At 37.0% G+C, this 15,664-nt stretch overlaps 1 protein-coding gene and 1 long non-coding RNA gene across 2 annotated transcripts; both read left to right on the forward strand.

The window, feature by feature from the left end:
• LOC118433208 (zinc finger protein 423-like) lies at positions 1 to 4,247 on the forward strand. The gene is made up of 5 exons (XM_035844901.1): positions 1 to 397; positions 460 to 822; positions 972 to 1,002; positions 1,262 to 1,661; positions 1,852 to 4,247. The coding sequence occupies exons 1-5, from the start codon at positions 169 to 171 to the stop codon at positions 2,044 to 2,046; spliced, it is 1,218 nt and encodes a 405-aa protein (XP_035700794.1). The 5' UTR covers positions 1 to 168; the 3' UTR covers positions 2,047 to 4,247.
• A 6,984-nt stretch (positions 4,248 to 11,231) lies between these two features.
• LOC118433209 lies at positions 11,232 to 13,937 on the forward strand. Its single transcript, XR_004833245.1, has 3 exons — positions 11,232 to 11,951; positions 12,036 to 12,176; positions 12,678 to 13,937. It is a non-coding gene; the product is annotated as an uncharacterized LOC118433209 (long non-coding RNA).
• The last annotated feature ends 1,727 nt before the right edge of the window (positions 13,938 to 15,664 follow it).

A 15,664-nucleotide genomic window follows, 5' to 3' on the forward strand; every position in this document is an offset into this window, starting at 1 on the left:
CATATTTTACAGGATTTACTTTCCTCTACCGTCATTCTTGACAGATGTCGAACTCTTCCTCTCAAAAAAGAGCAAAATTTAAATTTAATTGACGGATCTACTCAGCAAATCCGTTCATGTTCGATCTGCTCCGAATCTACAAATTTATGTCCAATCGCCGTCCAAGAAATGGACATTCTTGCCAAATTCGTGCTAAATCAGGAGAAAATTTCTCTCATTTTACAAACTGAGGATCATCCTGCAATATTTTGTTGTGAAATCTGCTCCTCCGCGATCCACTCGTTGGCCAAGTTGACCACGCAGATTGAAAACATCACGATTTCTCTACGTGCCGTCATTTCCAGCAGAAACGGGCTGTTTAGCAGAATTCAAAGAAATGAACCTACTTTAATCACTAGTAGGAATCTTGCAGATTTGCATTGAAATCTAGTTGAAATTAAATGGAACATGTTTCTACAGAATTTCCGCACACAGGCAGTGACGGAGTCTGTCAGAGGGACGATTTGGAAAATATTGACGACCTACAATTACCTGGCGACATTGAGGAGGAAGAATTTTGTGTAAAAGTCGAGCCCCCAAGTGACCATGAGAACAACGTTGACGACGACGACGAACTTAATGAAATCGGGTCAGATCCGCTCTTCATACCGGAAGAAAGTGATGATGCTGATGCCAATTTACCAGACTCCGGGGTCGACGTGGCGTCAAAATTTGTGTGCACATTATGCAAACCCAACGTCGCCGTTACCACAATCGTTACTCTTAAACGTCACTTAAAGAACACAAAAGTTCATGAAAATATTTCGAGGGCTGATTATTTAGGTAATTTTCATGAAAATGCGACCCAAGTTAATGTAGATTTAGTTACATTGTACGTACATCTTTTGTATTTGTGTTTTTCTAAGAAAAACAAGATGAACTAATGTATTAGTAAAATTTGTGATTTTAATATTTTTCCGTATTTTTTTTAGCAATCATGAACGCAGCAAAGGCTAAAAAAGCGTGAGTTGAATACTGATATTAATCAAATAATGTACGTAAATGGATACATTTCCAACGTTTGCATGAAAAAGCTTTGGCAACTTTTTTTACGCAAATTAAATACATGTGTACATATTTGCAAATCTTCCCAAATAACCTTAAATTTACCAAAAGTTGTCAAACTTACAATTAGCGTTTGAGGAACTTGTTAATCAAAAATGCAAGATTTTGAAATTTGTATCAATTTAATTTTTTTAATTGTCAAATTTTGCATTTGCAGCCACGTGCTCCAAGTCGAGAAGCGGTATCCGTGCGCCCAATGTGAGAAGCGGTTCGGTTGGAAGGCTGCCTTGGTTCGGCACGTGACCGTGGTCCATAAAGGGGTTCGTTACATGGTAAAATGCACCCTTTGCCCTGGAACCTTTCTGGATCGGAGGACCTTGGAAAGTCTAATGGTGAAATGTCACGAGGCTCCAAAACCCGTCGCCAAAAAGCGAAAGGAACGCTACTCTTGCGAAATGTGCGAAAGAACGTTCGCCACATCGTCGGGAATGCAGCGCCACGTGGAAATGGTCCATTTCCAGGACAAGACATCCTGTCCGTACGGATGTCAAACTGATAACTTTGACTCGGAGGCGGAATGGGTGACGCATTTGGTGGTGTGCGACTCTACGAAAATGGTGAGTTTTACCTTTAATTTTTTTTAGAATTTTGAAAAATCTCATCAAATTAGTACACTACGAATTGCAGGGCTATTTAAAGTCTACTTTGCACACTTTGTACTGTATTTTCTAGTTAAATATCGTGAAAGATTTAGATATTTGAACGGAGTTTTCAAGTTTTTTTTATTTTTTTTGTATTTTTTTGCAGAGGGCGTGCGTCTGTTACTTTTGCAATTTAAAGTTCCGCACAACCCTGCTGAGGACGGAACATTGTTTGAGAGCCCATCCCGACAAGGTGCACATTTGTGCTGGTTGTGGGGCAAAATTTACTCGGCAGGATGTCCTCAAGTCGCACCGATGTGGGGAAAATGTGAAGAAGAGTAGAGTACAAAAGGATGCTTGAAATTATACAGTATTTCTAAAAAAATGTATTAATAATTTTTTGACATGGTGTTATTTTTTTATGAAAATCTGTCATTCTTAGAAAAACGTGTAGAATTATTTTAATTGGATAACCTTAACCTGTCTGGTTCTTTATTGTAGTAATCGAAGTAGTCGAAACACCCCTATAAATCTTTGGATTTGATGTAGTAATGTCATTTTTGGGAACACATAAATTCGCCTTGTTCGGTTGTTTTCTTACATATTGTCACCGAGGTTGCTTATTTTGTTAATTACATACTCTCACCAAAATAAAATTTAGACCGTAGGTATCAACTTAATTATAATTTCAATTTCGTTATGTAACTTCATATTATGCACGAGGAGTAGCGAGAATTTATTGATCAGTAGGATAAATTGTAATCGCAGAGTAAAATAATGTTTTACATACATTTAATTAGAAAAATCTAAACGACCAGCGCTGTACAAAAGTGTCCCTATCTGAATTAAAAATCTAAAACTGTCATAATATTAAAAGTAAAATATCTTATCCAACTCTCTCCCGGCTGGGAGAGATCCTAAAACTGCAGCCACGTTTCCACTGCGATGCTCATTCTTTGGATGAGAAATGGTGTTGCCCGCTTCTCCTCCGTAAGGGCTGTGATCCTTGACCCTATTTCTTTGATAAGGGAGAGACCATCCTTGCCCCATACTCCAGTCGTTTCAACGGCTACGGGAACATATTATGTAGTATGTACATGTGTAGTATTACTTATGGTGGGCGTAGAGATGAAATGGATTAGGATTTTCAAACACCCATCCAATCCAAATCCAAACCACCTAAATCCAATACATAAAAAATTTTCCGCCAAAAAATCCATTTTATCCAATCCATTTACCTCTGCCACAAAAAATATCCAATCCATCCAATCCATTTTAATAAAACTCCATTTTATCCAATTCACTTCTGTTTATGTAGCAAAAACTTCAATCCATCCAATCCATTTAAGAAATAATCCATACAGAAATTCACAGCCAAAGACTGCAAATTCTAATAGTAGAAAAATCTGAACGACGTTACTAAATGACTCAATAGCTCAGTGGTCAGAGCACCTGTCATGAAAACAGGAAGTCCCGGGTTCGTATCCCTGCTGGGTTAAACGTTTTAACACGATTTAGATTTAACTATTTTCATTCAAGAAATAATCCATTTTATCCAATCCAATCCAAAACTTCAGCGGGGTGAAATAAAACCTGTGCTGCATTCTAACACAGATGTTTTCTACTCGACTTGTGTACAACTTGATTAAACGAGCCTCACTTGAATATTATTTGAACTTTAAATCAACTGAAAATGAACCAAGTTATAGCAGTGGTACTGCTGTCCTCGGCCGTAGGCATATTAGTAGAAGGCTCTCTAAAATTGGAAATACCGTAAACTATTTAACAAGTCAAGTGGTATATGCAAAGTAGCTTTACAATTTACCTTGAGATAATGTTTGAGAATTAATTTTGAAAACGACTTACGACAAAGCCAGGGTTACAATATTTATTTTGTAGGAAAAAATTGTCATATGCGTAAGGTGCCTGTCACATTGGAAAAGTGCAATACATAGTTGCAGGATTTTTTTAACGTAACGGGTTTTCTAAGGGGTCTTGCGAAATGTGCAAAATTCAGCAAAATCTTGCTGGATAGATCGAAATCATATTTTGCTTACCTCATGCCATAAATGTTTTTAAAAAATCCCTAAATAATTTTCATGTCAAATACGAAGTCATCCATGGCTTAAAATTATCCTTCTAAATATTCTTGCAGAATATGCAGAAGCTAAAATGCCACCGCTTTTGTGGAAATTCAACACAATCGATGTCCATTTAATAGCTGTGGTATGGGTCGTCTTCATGTTCGCGGGCTCAGTAGCACTCATGTTCTTTGTTGTTCCGGGGCGACCGCAATGTTTTTATTCGCTAATTTCCTCCACCCCAAGGAACAAAATGGACCCCGTTTTCCTAGTCTTTCTCGCATTTGAAGTGTATGCCAAAACTGCACAGGTATTTATGATGGCGACGGATGCATTAGCCATCATGCCCACACTGCTTTCTGCCGCATTCTGGATGAAGTCTATGTGCAGGTTGGTCCAGCTACGGTCATATTGCATAGTGCTAATAGGGAGTCCCAACTTTGTAAAAAAAAATCGCTTTTTCTGCTCACGATTTTTTCGCTCTTTTTTTAAACTGCACTGCGCATGCGATTCTGATCTTTTTTCCGCTTTTTTGGCTCAAAAATAAAATCAACTTTAAGATGATTTTTTCGCTCTTTTTCCTACATGTGAGTGAAAAAGCAGTTTTTTTGGGACATTTTACTGAAAAAGTACCCGATTTTGATGCCCTTTGGATATGTTAGGTTATAGGCGAGTGTGTAAAAAGTGAAGGAGGATTTTATACCTTGGCCCCATTTGCGCTCGGCACACCCACTCAATAGCATTAAAACAAAAACTGTTGCATTCAAACCTATGCAACATATCACATTTTCATCCCATTTTGGTAATTTTTGGATTTTCCTGATCCTAGTTGGTTTATAATATCCAACATGAAATTCATTATTATTATTTTTTAATATTTTCGAAAATTTCCTGGTCAGTCCTTGCAAAAATCAAAATTTCAAAAAAGTTGGGTTTGATGTTGGACATCATAAAGCAACCACTTACGATCAGGAAAATATAAAATTTCAAAAATTTGACTAAAATCGTGTTTTTGGTGATTGTTTGAATGGGAAAGGCAGGACTTTTTTGTGCTCTTCGTGCCTTTGAGTGGGTGTGGCTGGCGCTAGTGGGGCCATCGAGTAAAATCCTCCTTCACTTCTTTTCGTACACTCATCTACATAGTACATAATGTACTGAATCATATTTAAAGGGCATCAAAATTAGGAACTGACCCATTAACAACCTTTTATCATAACGATGAGTACAGGGAATAAAAATCGTTACAGGCAAGTATTGAGCGAAAAAAGTGGATTTCAGATTTTTTAGCTTTTCGCTTTTTTACATCTTTTTTACAAAGTTGGGACTCCCTAATCCCATCGAAGAAGTGCATCACTTGATTCCTCACCTTTAAAGAATTATTCAAATATGTACAACGTCCTGATTTCGTTTGTACACTGTGAATAATCTGGTAATAAACATTACCGAAAAGCACAAGTACATAACTCTACCAAAGTGGCAATGATAAGTTGTACCGTGTGGTAATGGCTTGGTAATAAAGTTTTACCATCATGGTAACGAATTTTTACTACCTGGTAAAATATTATTACCAAATTTATTGCCGAGAAATCATTACCTGCGTGACTTTACCGGATTATTAAAAGTGTACGTAAACCGGTTTTCACATTTTATTCTCTTTACATTCCAAGAATTCCAGTCTGGTTATAAAAAACAACTCTGTCTGTCTCGTATCTGTTACTAAATACATATGCCCCGCATGTACATATGTACGTGCATACGAGATCGTTCTTATTGTTTACTGAGAAACAGATTGCCTACATACACATTTACATATTTACTTTATAGGGCAACCCAGTGCAAGTTTATCCACCATGACTACTCTTTATGCTAAAAAGGGCACGCCTGAATCTTGTTATTGCTGGGCAATCATACGTCATCCACTATTTTGCGCAGCCTTTGCGTTAAGTATGTAGGTATCGTAATCGTAACATCTTCAGTTTCTCGACAATGTGCGATTCAGCTTGCAATTTTTGTCAGTTTTCCTTCAATCCTGGCAGCAACAACACAAAGACAAAAAAAATGACAAGTTTTACATCGAACAGGACTTAGAACATTACTGATTTTCAGCCTTAGATGGGCTAACAAACAAACCCTCACCATTCATTCACAGCATATCACACGCGCCTTTCTATTGTTTGATATTATACACTGAGAAGTAGTTAAACCGACGACATATGTAAGTTCCTGTCCGTTAATATTCAAAACATTTCTTCAGAATATTCTAAAAGTCTTCCATCTCTTTTTTGGAAAACATTTACAAATAATTTGTATCCGATTCAAGAAATAATGGGGAGAACTTGTTGCTGCGGGAATTGCACGGTGGGACAGGGCACTCTCACCATCGCAATTTTGAATATTGTAAGTTGAACCGTAGTACTTAATCAGTCTACCCACGTCAACCATTTATGATCAGAACATAATAATCAGAATCACTTATCAAGTTTCAAGAATTGCAAAAATTTCCATGGAAAGCATTCAACTTTTTTCCAAGTTTACCCAGTAACTAATTTTAATCAGTGGTGAAGGGAAACTGTAAAAATTTATGGAGGCAGCGTCAAAACAGTTTTAAGAAATAGAACTTGCAAATCATATTTTGCTAATCCTTTCAAGACGCAGTTTTGCAAGACTTGTTTCCATGCAAATTAATACCTTGCTATGAGTACGCTCAACGTGAAAATTGGTAAAGCTGGTTGGGCCAAAAATTTAAAAATACAAAATTTAACATAAATCCAATAATTATTTTAGCTTGGTGGAATCTTTTTCATTGTTCGAAATTCGATCGGACTTAATAATATGATTAATAATCCGGAGCAAATTAAGGACTTTTCCTTTCAGAAATATCGTACGTACATAAATATTTTTAATCAAAAGGCGAAAGATTTATACGACTTGAAGGGAGACCCGAGATTTTAATCAAAAATTCCAAATTGTAGCATTTTTTACCAATAAAATTCCTCCTGTTTTTTTAGGAACTCAATACATTGCTCTTGGCTGCATCCAGTTATTTGTGGGGGCCGTGTACCTTATTTTATCATGTCTCGTGGCGCAGGGTTGTCGCAGCGTAAGTGGGTTCATTGTTTTTATAGGGAACGTCCATACATTACGTCATCATTTTAGTCAGTGGGTGGTATCCTTCCCATGTTAAAATTCCCCATCCCTTAATGTTTGCGTTGGATGGGTTGGTGCTACACTCGATAATTTTTTATGACGCAATGTATGGATGGCCCCATACATACACTCTAGGAACTCCACTCCTTAAAAATTGGCACACGTTGGAACAGCATCTAAATTCACAGTTTAAAGGAGTACAAATTTAATATAGTTTTCATAATACAGAACTTACAATGGGGACGCAAACCATGTCCAACCCAGAAATTTTTTTTACCTTGTTAGTTGGAAAGAGCTACTCTTTGAAACACATGTGTGTGGCACCTTCATAGATGTGCAACATTCGGCAAATTTTTAGCGCCGCTAGTTCGCAAAAACTCTAAACTACAGTAGTGCCGACATAGCTCGCATTGGACCTTGGTCGACTGGACTTAAATGGTCCATCATGGACCACAGATTACAAAAAATTGGTCCATCGATGGACCATGTTGTGACGGACCATGGACCAATTTATAGCCAGCTATGCTACCCACAGGACAGATTCCGTTAAAAAACGGAGCATCTTCGCGAATTTGCGGCGCCCAAATTTTTTCTCACAAATTCCTCACTAAATGTTAATTCTAAAGAGTTATTAAGTTGCTCTTTATTAATAACATTTAGTGAGGAATTTGTGCGAAAAAATTTGGGCGCTACAAATTCACAGTATAATAAGTTGCTCCTTTAAACTAGTACGGTCAAAAGTACGAAATCTGGGTTGAATATGGTTTGCGTCCCCATTTTGCGTTCCGTACTAGGTAAACCAGATTCAATTTATGTAGACTAAACTTTATTTTTGATTTACTTTATTTTTAAGAGCGTATCCAGAGCTTGATTAATTTTATCCTAAAGCCTACTCCGTACTAGAAATTTTTATGTTCCAATTTTTCTGCACGCCGTGTGCACCAATATTGGTGGCATCTACATTGTTAATAGTGTTCACATAACAAGGCGACGCGTAATTAACAACCTTTTTGAATTATTAACAAAATTTCAAATTTAATAAAATTTCGAGTTACCCATCATTACATCATTACATGAATTAATTGTTTCTCAAGCCGACGCTTAATTAATAACCTTTCCCGCTGATTACAAAATTCGACATAAGTAACAAATTTTCTCCAACGATTCCATTCAATCGTGAGAACCAACGGATAACCCCTAATTGTATACCGAAATTCCATAATTCGATCGTGGAAAACTAATATGTGAAATGCAATTATTTTGCAATATTCCGCAAATTCGAAAAGTGGGGTCCGAAATCGAGGCAGTGGCCAAATTCTAGCCCAAAATAATTTTTAAAATTATTTACACTCATATTAAACCAAATTTGTACGAGCTTGAGACATAATTTAAAATTTGCAAAAAATTCGCACATTTTTACTTGTATCTCGAAAACTCTTACGGCACGCCCCCAATTTTATTACGGATTATTGATCTACTCATTTTTACGAAAATTTTGAGCTATCAAACTTGAAAATCGCTCGAGGTTGAAAAAACACTATTAGATGGTATATATCTATCTTAACCAATTAATCTGCAATCAAGTTATTGCAGGCTAAATGCTGGGAAAACCTCTGGGAAATTCAAGTTTGTTTTCTTTCGGTTATGCAAAAGAAAAATACATGTTGCTACGAGTAGTTGAAAAAATGATTTGAATTTGGAGCAAATCTTAAGAACCAATGACAGCAGCCCAATTTTGTTGCAGCAGGAAAAATATTGACTCGATTCAACTTTTTTGATGCTGCATCCAGTTTGGATACATCGCTACAGCAATATTGATGTGACCAAAATTTTGATGTCACACTTACAATAAATGTGCAGATTTTGGTGTACAGCAAGATTTTGAGCAGGAAAATTTCTAGTGCGAAATAGGCTTAACTGAATTCTCACATTAATTTAAAAATAATTAAGACTTAATGTTACAAATTTTTAGCGGGATCACCGCTGGATCATGCCTTGGCTGGTGTGGAGCTACATTTCCCTCGCTCTCTTTACGATGGGAATGGTCGCAGTATTTTTCTGGATGGCATTTGGGGGGCAATTTTTGGCGGGATTGTTGGTTTTAGTCACGTGTGCAGTTTTCATAACAGTGCAGACATACTTGGTCCTGGTTGTGAAATACTTCGTGGATGAGTTGAAGGGTGGAGACTGTGAGGCAACGTGAAAGACAAAGTCAATGATGTGTACAAATCATGTTCGCATCTAAATCTCCGAATTTAATTTTAAAAATTACCAATTTAATTTTTGGTGGTAGGATAAATGTAGACTAGCTATTTGTAAATTATATGCAACCACCCCCTCTTCGAAATTAGGGGAAGAAAATTGGGAAAAATGAGAACTATGATGTACACTCGATACAAAAAGAATTTGACCCCAACTTGCATTTGACATTTGAATTCCCCAATGAATACGAAGATTTTTATGCACCAAGAGTTTCAAAATTCGATAATTCGCGGTTTTTTCTACTTAAACAAATCGTCAAAAAAAATCAATGTCCCCACACTTTTACTTCTGACAACCTGATGCCAGATTTTTCTCCTTGAAAAGACCTATATTTTCAGCTTTTGTTGTCTGGAGTAAAAGTGTGGGGACATTGACTTTTTTGGGGCCAACGTTGGTGTGGGAGCCATCTCATACCGCAAGTGCCGTAACAAACTTATCGCCGATTATTCAATGCGATGGTTTGAAGTTTAACCGTCCGAATTGATTTAAATTTTGAAATTATGTGGTCCAAGTCAATACAACCAACTTTTCTTGATGCAGTTTGTGCGATGGTCGGAATTTGTCAAAATAGTTTAGATCAAAGTTGAAAAGTAGAAGATTTTCCTTTCGAAGGGAATTGGAGTGGCGTTTACGTCATCCGCTTGGTATACATGGTTAATTTTTGTAAATTTTGACTTCAAATATTTTGAAAAATCCACAAACTGTCTCAAGAAACGTTACAACAACCAAATCCGAGGGTACACTCTAAATAAAAATAACTAGAATTTACTCAAGGTTGAGTAAAAAAGAGGATGACACAACCGAAAGGTAAAATTTACCCAACGGATGGATAAATTTACCCAACGGATGGACAAATTTTGCCCAACGGTTGTGTAAATTTTACCTTTCGGTTGTGTCATCCTCTTTTTTACTCAACCTTGACTAAATTTTAGTTATTTTTATTTAGAGTGTAACACTTCACACCATCGCATTGTAAGTAGGTAATTACTGACGTACCTTACTATTTAATTGAATAATCACAAGAAACAGACTACTTTTTTCAATTACCTGCTAACTCTGGGTGATTATTTATGTATGTTAAAATAAGTTGCAAAGTAATTTGTTATTGATAGTTTAAATACATAAAACTTGCAAGGCTATTGTGAAAACTTTTATTTTGAGAGAACTTTGTTATACGATCGTGACACTTTACTTTGTTTTTAATTATGTAGATTCTCAGTTAACTTTACTAGTTAAAGTATAGATCTACTAACATATTAATCGTTAATTATAATTCTTTAATACAGCACTATATTGTCACTTGACAATAACAATTATAAAAAATTGTACATAATCTATACTATAATTTCGAAAAGTCCGTCCTGTGGAATTTTCCGTGACATCCCAGCATTCTGATTGGTTGCCGGCGTTCTGGCTCAACCAATCAGGGAATGGATGCGGATTTTGATTTTGATCATTTTCAGTATCATTTTCAGTATCATTTTCAGTATCATTTTCAGTATCATTTTCAGTATCATTTTAGATATCATTATTAAAAAATTAATAGTATCCAAAAAAGATCCAGAGCAGAGTTTAAGAAATTCCTTAGCAACGTTAAAAAATACCATAGCAACGTTATAAAAATTCCCTAGCAACATTTAAAAAATTCCTTAGCAACGTTAAAAAAATTCCCTAGCAACGTTAAAAAAATTCCTTAGCAACGTTAAAAAAATTCCCTAGCAACATTTAAAAAATTCCTTAGCAACGTTAAAAAAATTCCCTAGCAAGGTTAAAAAAAATTCCTTAGCAACGTTAAAAAAAATTCCCTAGCAACGTTAAAAAAAATCCCTAGCAACGTTAAAAAAATTCCTTAGCAACGTTGAAAAAATTCCCTAGGAACATTAAAAAAAATTCCCTAGCAACGTTAAAAAAATTCCCTAGCAACGTTAAAAAAAATACCCTAGCAACGTTAAAAAAATACCATAGCAACGTTAAAAAAAATCTATATAAAGTAAAAAATTACGGTAGTTGTAGTTTAAACAATTTTGTTTCAATGTGCCCCAAAATATTACAAAAAAATACGCGAAAACCTCCAAAATCCCGCAAAAGCGCATTAAGCAATAGATTTTTTTCGGAAATTTCATACCCCCCAAACCCACAAAAACCCCAACCCACCAAAACCCTGGGTAGCCAACCATATTCTCAGTAGCCCACATACTCTCCATAAATTGCCTCCCAGCATCTAAGATCTCCGTCTTGATCACATCCTCCCCCTCACCCACAAAACTCACCACTAACACCGCGACAATCGCGCCGCATAAACCGAGAACATACCACAGAGCTGGGAGCCCACTTTCCTGAGAATTCACAATCTTTGACTGTCTCGAATTGGAACTGAATTTTGCAAATAATTTTGCTGCTTCTCCTTCCCGAAACTTTTTCATCAAACTTAATTGCTTCCTCATATCCGCGACAGCTTCCCATCTTCCCGATATCCTCGATTCCTTTAGTCATACGTTTGGAAATTATCCCCGAAATCAAATTCTGCCTGGGATGGGATACCCGGTAAAATTGGAAGAGTAGATGGTCCCGGCTGTCGGGGACTAACCGCTTCCCGAGTGTTTTTAAGGCCGAGGAAAATTTGATTAATTCATCGTCATGGTCCACACTTATAATCTTGGAATGCGTAAGAATTTTAATTTTTTTGATAGAGATGATTTCCGAGTTGGAAATATTACTCGCAATCGCGTTCAAATCCTGAGCCCAGGGGGAAAGGAAGATTACCCGGGAGACAAAGGTGAACAGAAGTCAATCTTATCACAGAAACTTTTAAATCGGAAGCGTTCCTTAAACTTTGTCGGTTACCCGATTCATACTGAAGGACACCACAACGATTTGTGCAAGGCTGAATTCTAAAACTGTCATTTCTCGTACCGATTTTATTCCGCGGCGCAGAAGCAGTTCAACTTTTCGTTCTTCTGGATATTCAACTATGGTCAGATGTTGGTTCACCTTCGAGGAGGTAGGAAATGCTTTTTTTGTCTTTGCCACTCGAAAATCTGTCGTTTGACCATGAAGGTTAAAATCAAGAAATTTTTGGTTAAATTTCCAAACAAATTGAAAAATGTGTGAAATTACATCCCTGATTTGAACTTTATCATAAAAATGATTTTCAAACCGTTTTGAGGGATCAATTTAAAAAATAACTATCAAGTTTTATTTCCACTCGACCAACCTTCCTACAGCGAATTTTGTCTTCATCAGGGTCACAAGTACGTAATTGTTTGCTTCCATTACTTCTAATCAAAAACTTTTTGACTATCAAAAATTAACAGATTTTTTATTATGGGAAGAATTGTTAGCCACCAAAAGGTATTTTCTTGTACGAATTTTTCTTGATATATAAAGAAATAGTGCTTCTCCGATTTTTCCATGATACAAACGGGTTTCTCATTCAAAGTCTAACCAATACTGCACCCAAATTCTTAAATTCTTACTAAATACTTCAATACTTTCCTACCAGGCATGGCTACCCAGTTACCCCACGCGACCACCTACCTGACCCGCATGAGCTGGAGAATCGCGTATAAACAAGCCTCCAAAAATTCGGCACCTTCCTCCATCCCTGCGACCCTTACTATCTCCTCTACTGCGAAAACAAATTAATCTACAAGACCACCTCGTGGACCTATTGGATTACCCCGTTCAGCCGGGAAGTCTGGTTCGCCCTGCTAATTTCCATCCTTCTAACGGCCCTCATATCGTCCCGAATCTATGAATCTGTCGGAATCCTCGAAAACTTGGTCAACAGTATCGCGCTAACTTTAAAACAAGGCTTATCTCGTAATTTTTCCTGTTTCCACCTTTTCCTCACGTTCGTCATCCTGGTTGCCGCCAACTTGTACGAATCAATAATAACGAGCGAACTCGTCGTGACCCCGAAACCGCACGTTGCCGATCTAAAAGAACTCTTTGTTTCTCGAGCCTACCGAATTTTCTGGCCGGTCATTGACCCCCGCAGAATGGCGGGGCGCCCGCCCTATCCGAATTTCGGAGTGGATTCGCCCGCTATAACTTGACTTACTTACTCGACGAGCGAATCAAGGGGTTCGACTTGCCCCGAAAGACACCCGGGGATGATTTGCTCGACAAGTTCGAAACCTTTAAAAACCCGGGCAACAATCTCGCCACGGATGTCTGGGGGAATAGTAGGGGGTACAAAGAGATCGAGTATAATGGCTTGGTCACCGGTAAGTTTTGTCACATCGGGAAGGACAAGTTTTTCGATCGGGTGTTATCAAATTATGTTCAGGGACATGGGTATGAAGAGATTTTGACCTGGCTAAATTGGGCGAGGCAGGCGGGGATTGTTAAATTTTGGCGGGATGGGCGGGACTATACTGACACCAGAAAGAACTTGAAGGAGCATTACCTTCGGTGGAAGAAGGTCGGGTTGACCAAGGGGAAGTGGGCGAGGGGCAGGGTGAAGGTGGATTGGGAAGGAATGGGGCTAAATGAGAAAGTGGCGCAGTTGTTTGGTATTTGTGGGGTGATTCTGGTCACGGGTGGGGTAGTATTTGTGGTAGAAAGGTTACGAACTGTGACTTATGTTCAAAACGTATAAATTACTATACTAGTTATCCATATACTCCTTCTATTATCCAAACTTATAAATATTGTTCTAGTTTGTGTTTAAATTAATGCCAATTATTTATGCAAATGTGATTAATTTACTGGATTAGCTATGACTATGCTCCAGGTTTTATTGAAGGGTTGAACTCAAATTTAAACATCATTAGAATAAGCTGTGGAACTTCTCCAAGGCAATAAATTGTAATTTACCTTGCACTGTCTTACAAAAAATGCCGTCCAACTAGAATTTCATTTCCATACTTCATTTACCTATTCACATATATATTTTTGACATGGAAAGGGAAATGTGTCTTTTTTAGAAATACTTGATATCTATTACCGTGAAAATAATCGCTATCAAGAGCTATGACCTGGCTACACTACCGTGGTAACATTCTAGAGTTTACTGGTAATATGGGAAAATGCTTAAGGTCAGCTACATGTGTAACTTGCAACCAACTCAGAGTTTACTCTAGAGTTTTACTAGTAAAATTTCACTAGTAAAACTCTAGAGTTCAGTGTTTTACTACGAACTACAGCTACACCGCGACGCTCCTTCAGTGTAAAACATTGAAGATATTTCTTACTTACTTATGAGAGTCCACTTATTTTTTTAAACAGTAATTCCTCGTCCTCATTTAATTTATGAGAACATTAACGAGCTAATTATGGTTAAATCCATGTCGAAAATTGGGTTCAACTCTTTCTCGACAATCGACACTTTTATTTTAAATTAATTATTATTTTTAGATGAATTTTTAAAAGTTCCACCTCTAAGAAATAAGTCTCAGATTTGGAATGCTGAAAATTCCAACGGTACAAAACCAAATGTAGCTGGAGTTCTTATATCAGCGTTAAACTCTAGGGTTAACTCTGAAAAAAATTACGACAGTAGTGTAGCCAGGGCATAATGCTGTACGAATAAATGCTCGTTCAAATTGCTTTAATTGAGATTCTGAATAACAAGCTGAGCTTCGTGCACATATATGAAGGCAAATTTTCCTACCTGTAACATCTAGGGTTCGATTATTAATGTTAATACCATTAGGATACTTTTAAGTAGCTCGGTCCCTGGTGATTCGAATCTATTGATATTATGCATGGTAATGAGTGATATCACTACCAGTTCTGGTGGTAAGTTTGGGTTAAATAAGTTAGGAATTACCGGGGATATAAAGAAATGTCTGAAAAGTTTGTGATTCAGAAAGATAAGACCACTTTAGAATTTTAATTCTAATTCATTCCTCTTTCGGTTCTGATGGTACGACTAAACTAAATCCATGACGGAAACGTAGACTCGTTCAAGAACTGCAATCTCTCTCGTAGGGAAAATGTGAAAGAGAAATTTCAAGAAGTGATTCCAAATTAAACTAACCTATCAGTACAGCTTTGCCCAGCCCGAGCCAGGATTGATCTGTAAAACCATGTTTGTCACTAGTTTCCATAAAATTATGTGCAATGCTACAGTTTTTTACTAATTCTTGCATTAATTAACTTCAAAATATTTTATAAGAAAGCACTGGGGATCTGTTTGAAATTTCGGTTTTTCATATTAATTTTTGAAAATCGGTGGCGGTCACCTCATAGGGTCCCTCCGGATGAAAATTTTCTAATTTTAATTCATAATCTTCTATTAGGACCCATTTACATCCTCTGTACCAAATTTCAGCTCGATATGACGATTTTCAAAAATCGGTGGGGGTCACCCCATAGGGTCGCCTTAGACACAAATTTTTTCCAATTTTAGTTCATAATCTTCTATTAGGACCAAATAACATCCTCTGTACCAAATTTCAGCTTTCTACTATAAGTTTGAAATTTTAGTGCATGATACCCTACCCACTCCGATGACCCCCACCAGTCAACCACTGGACCGAT

This window comes from Folsomia candida, unplaced genomic scaffold (genome assembly GCF_002217175.1).
Source record: "Folsomia candida strain VU population unplaced genomic scaffold, ASM221717v1 Fcan01_Sc044, whole genome shotgun sequence".
NCBI classification, from domain to species: domain Eukaryota; kingdom Metazoa; phylum Arthropoda; class Collembola; order Entomobryomorpha; family Isotomidae; genus Folsomia; species Folsomia candida.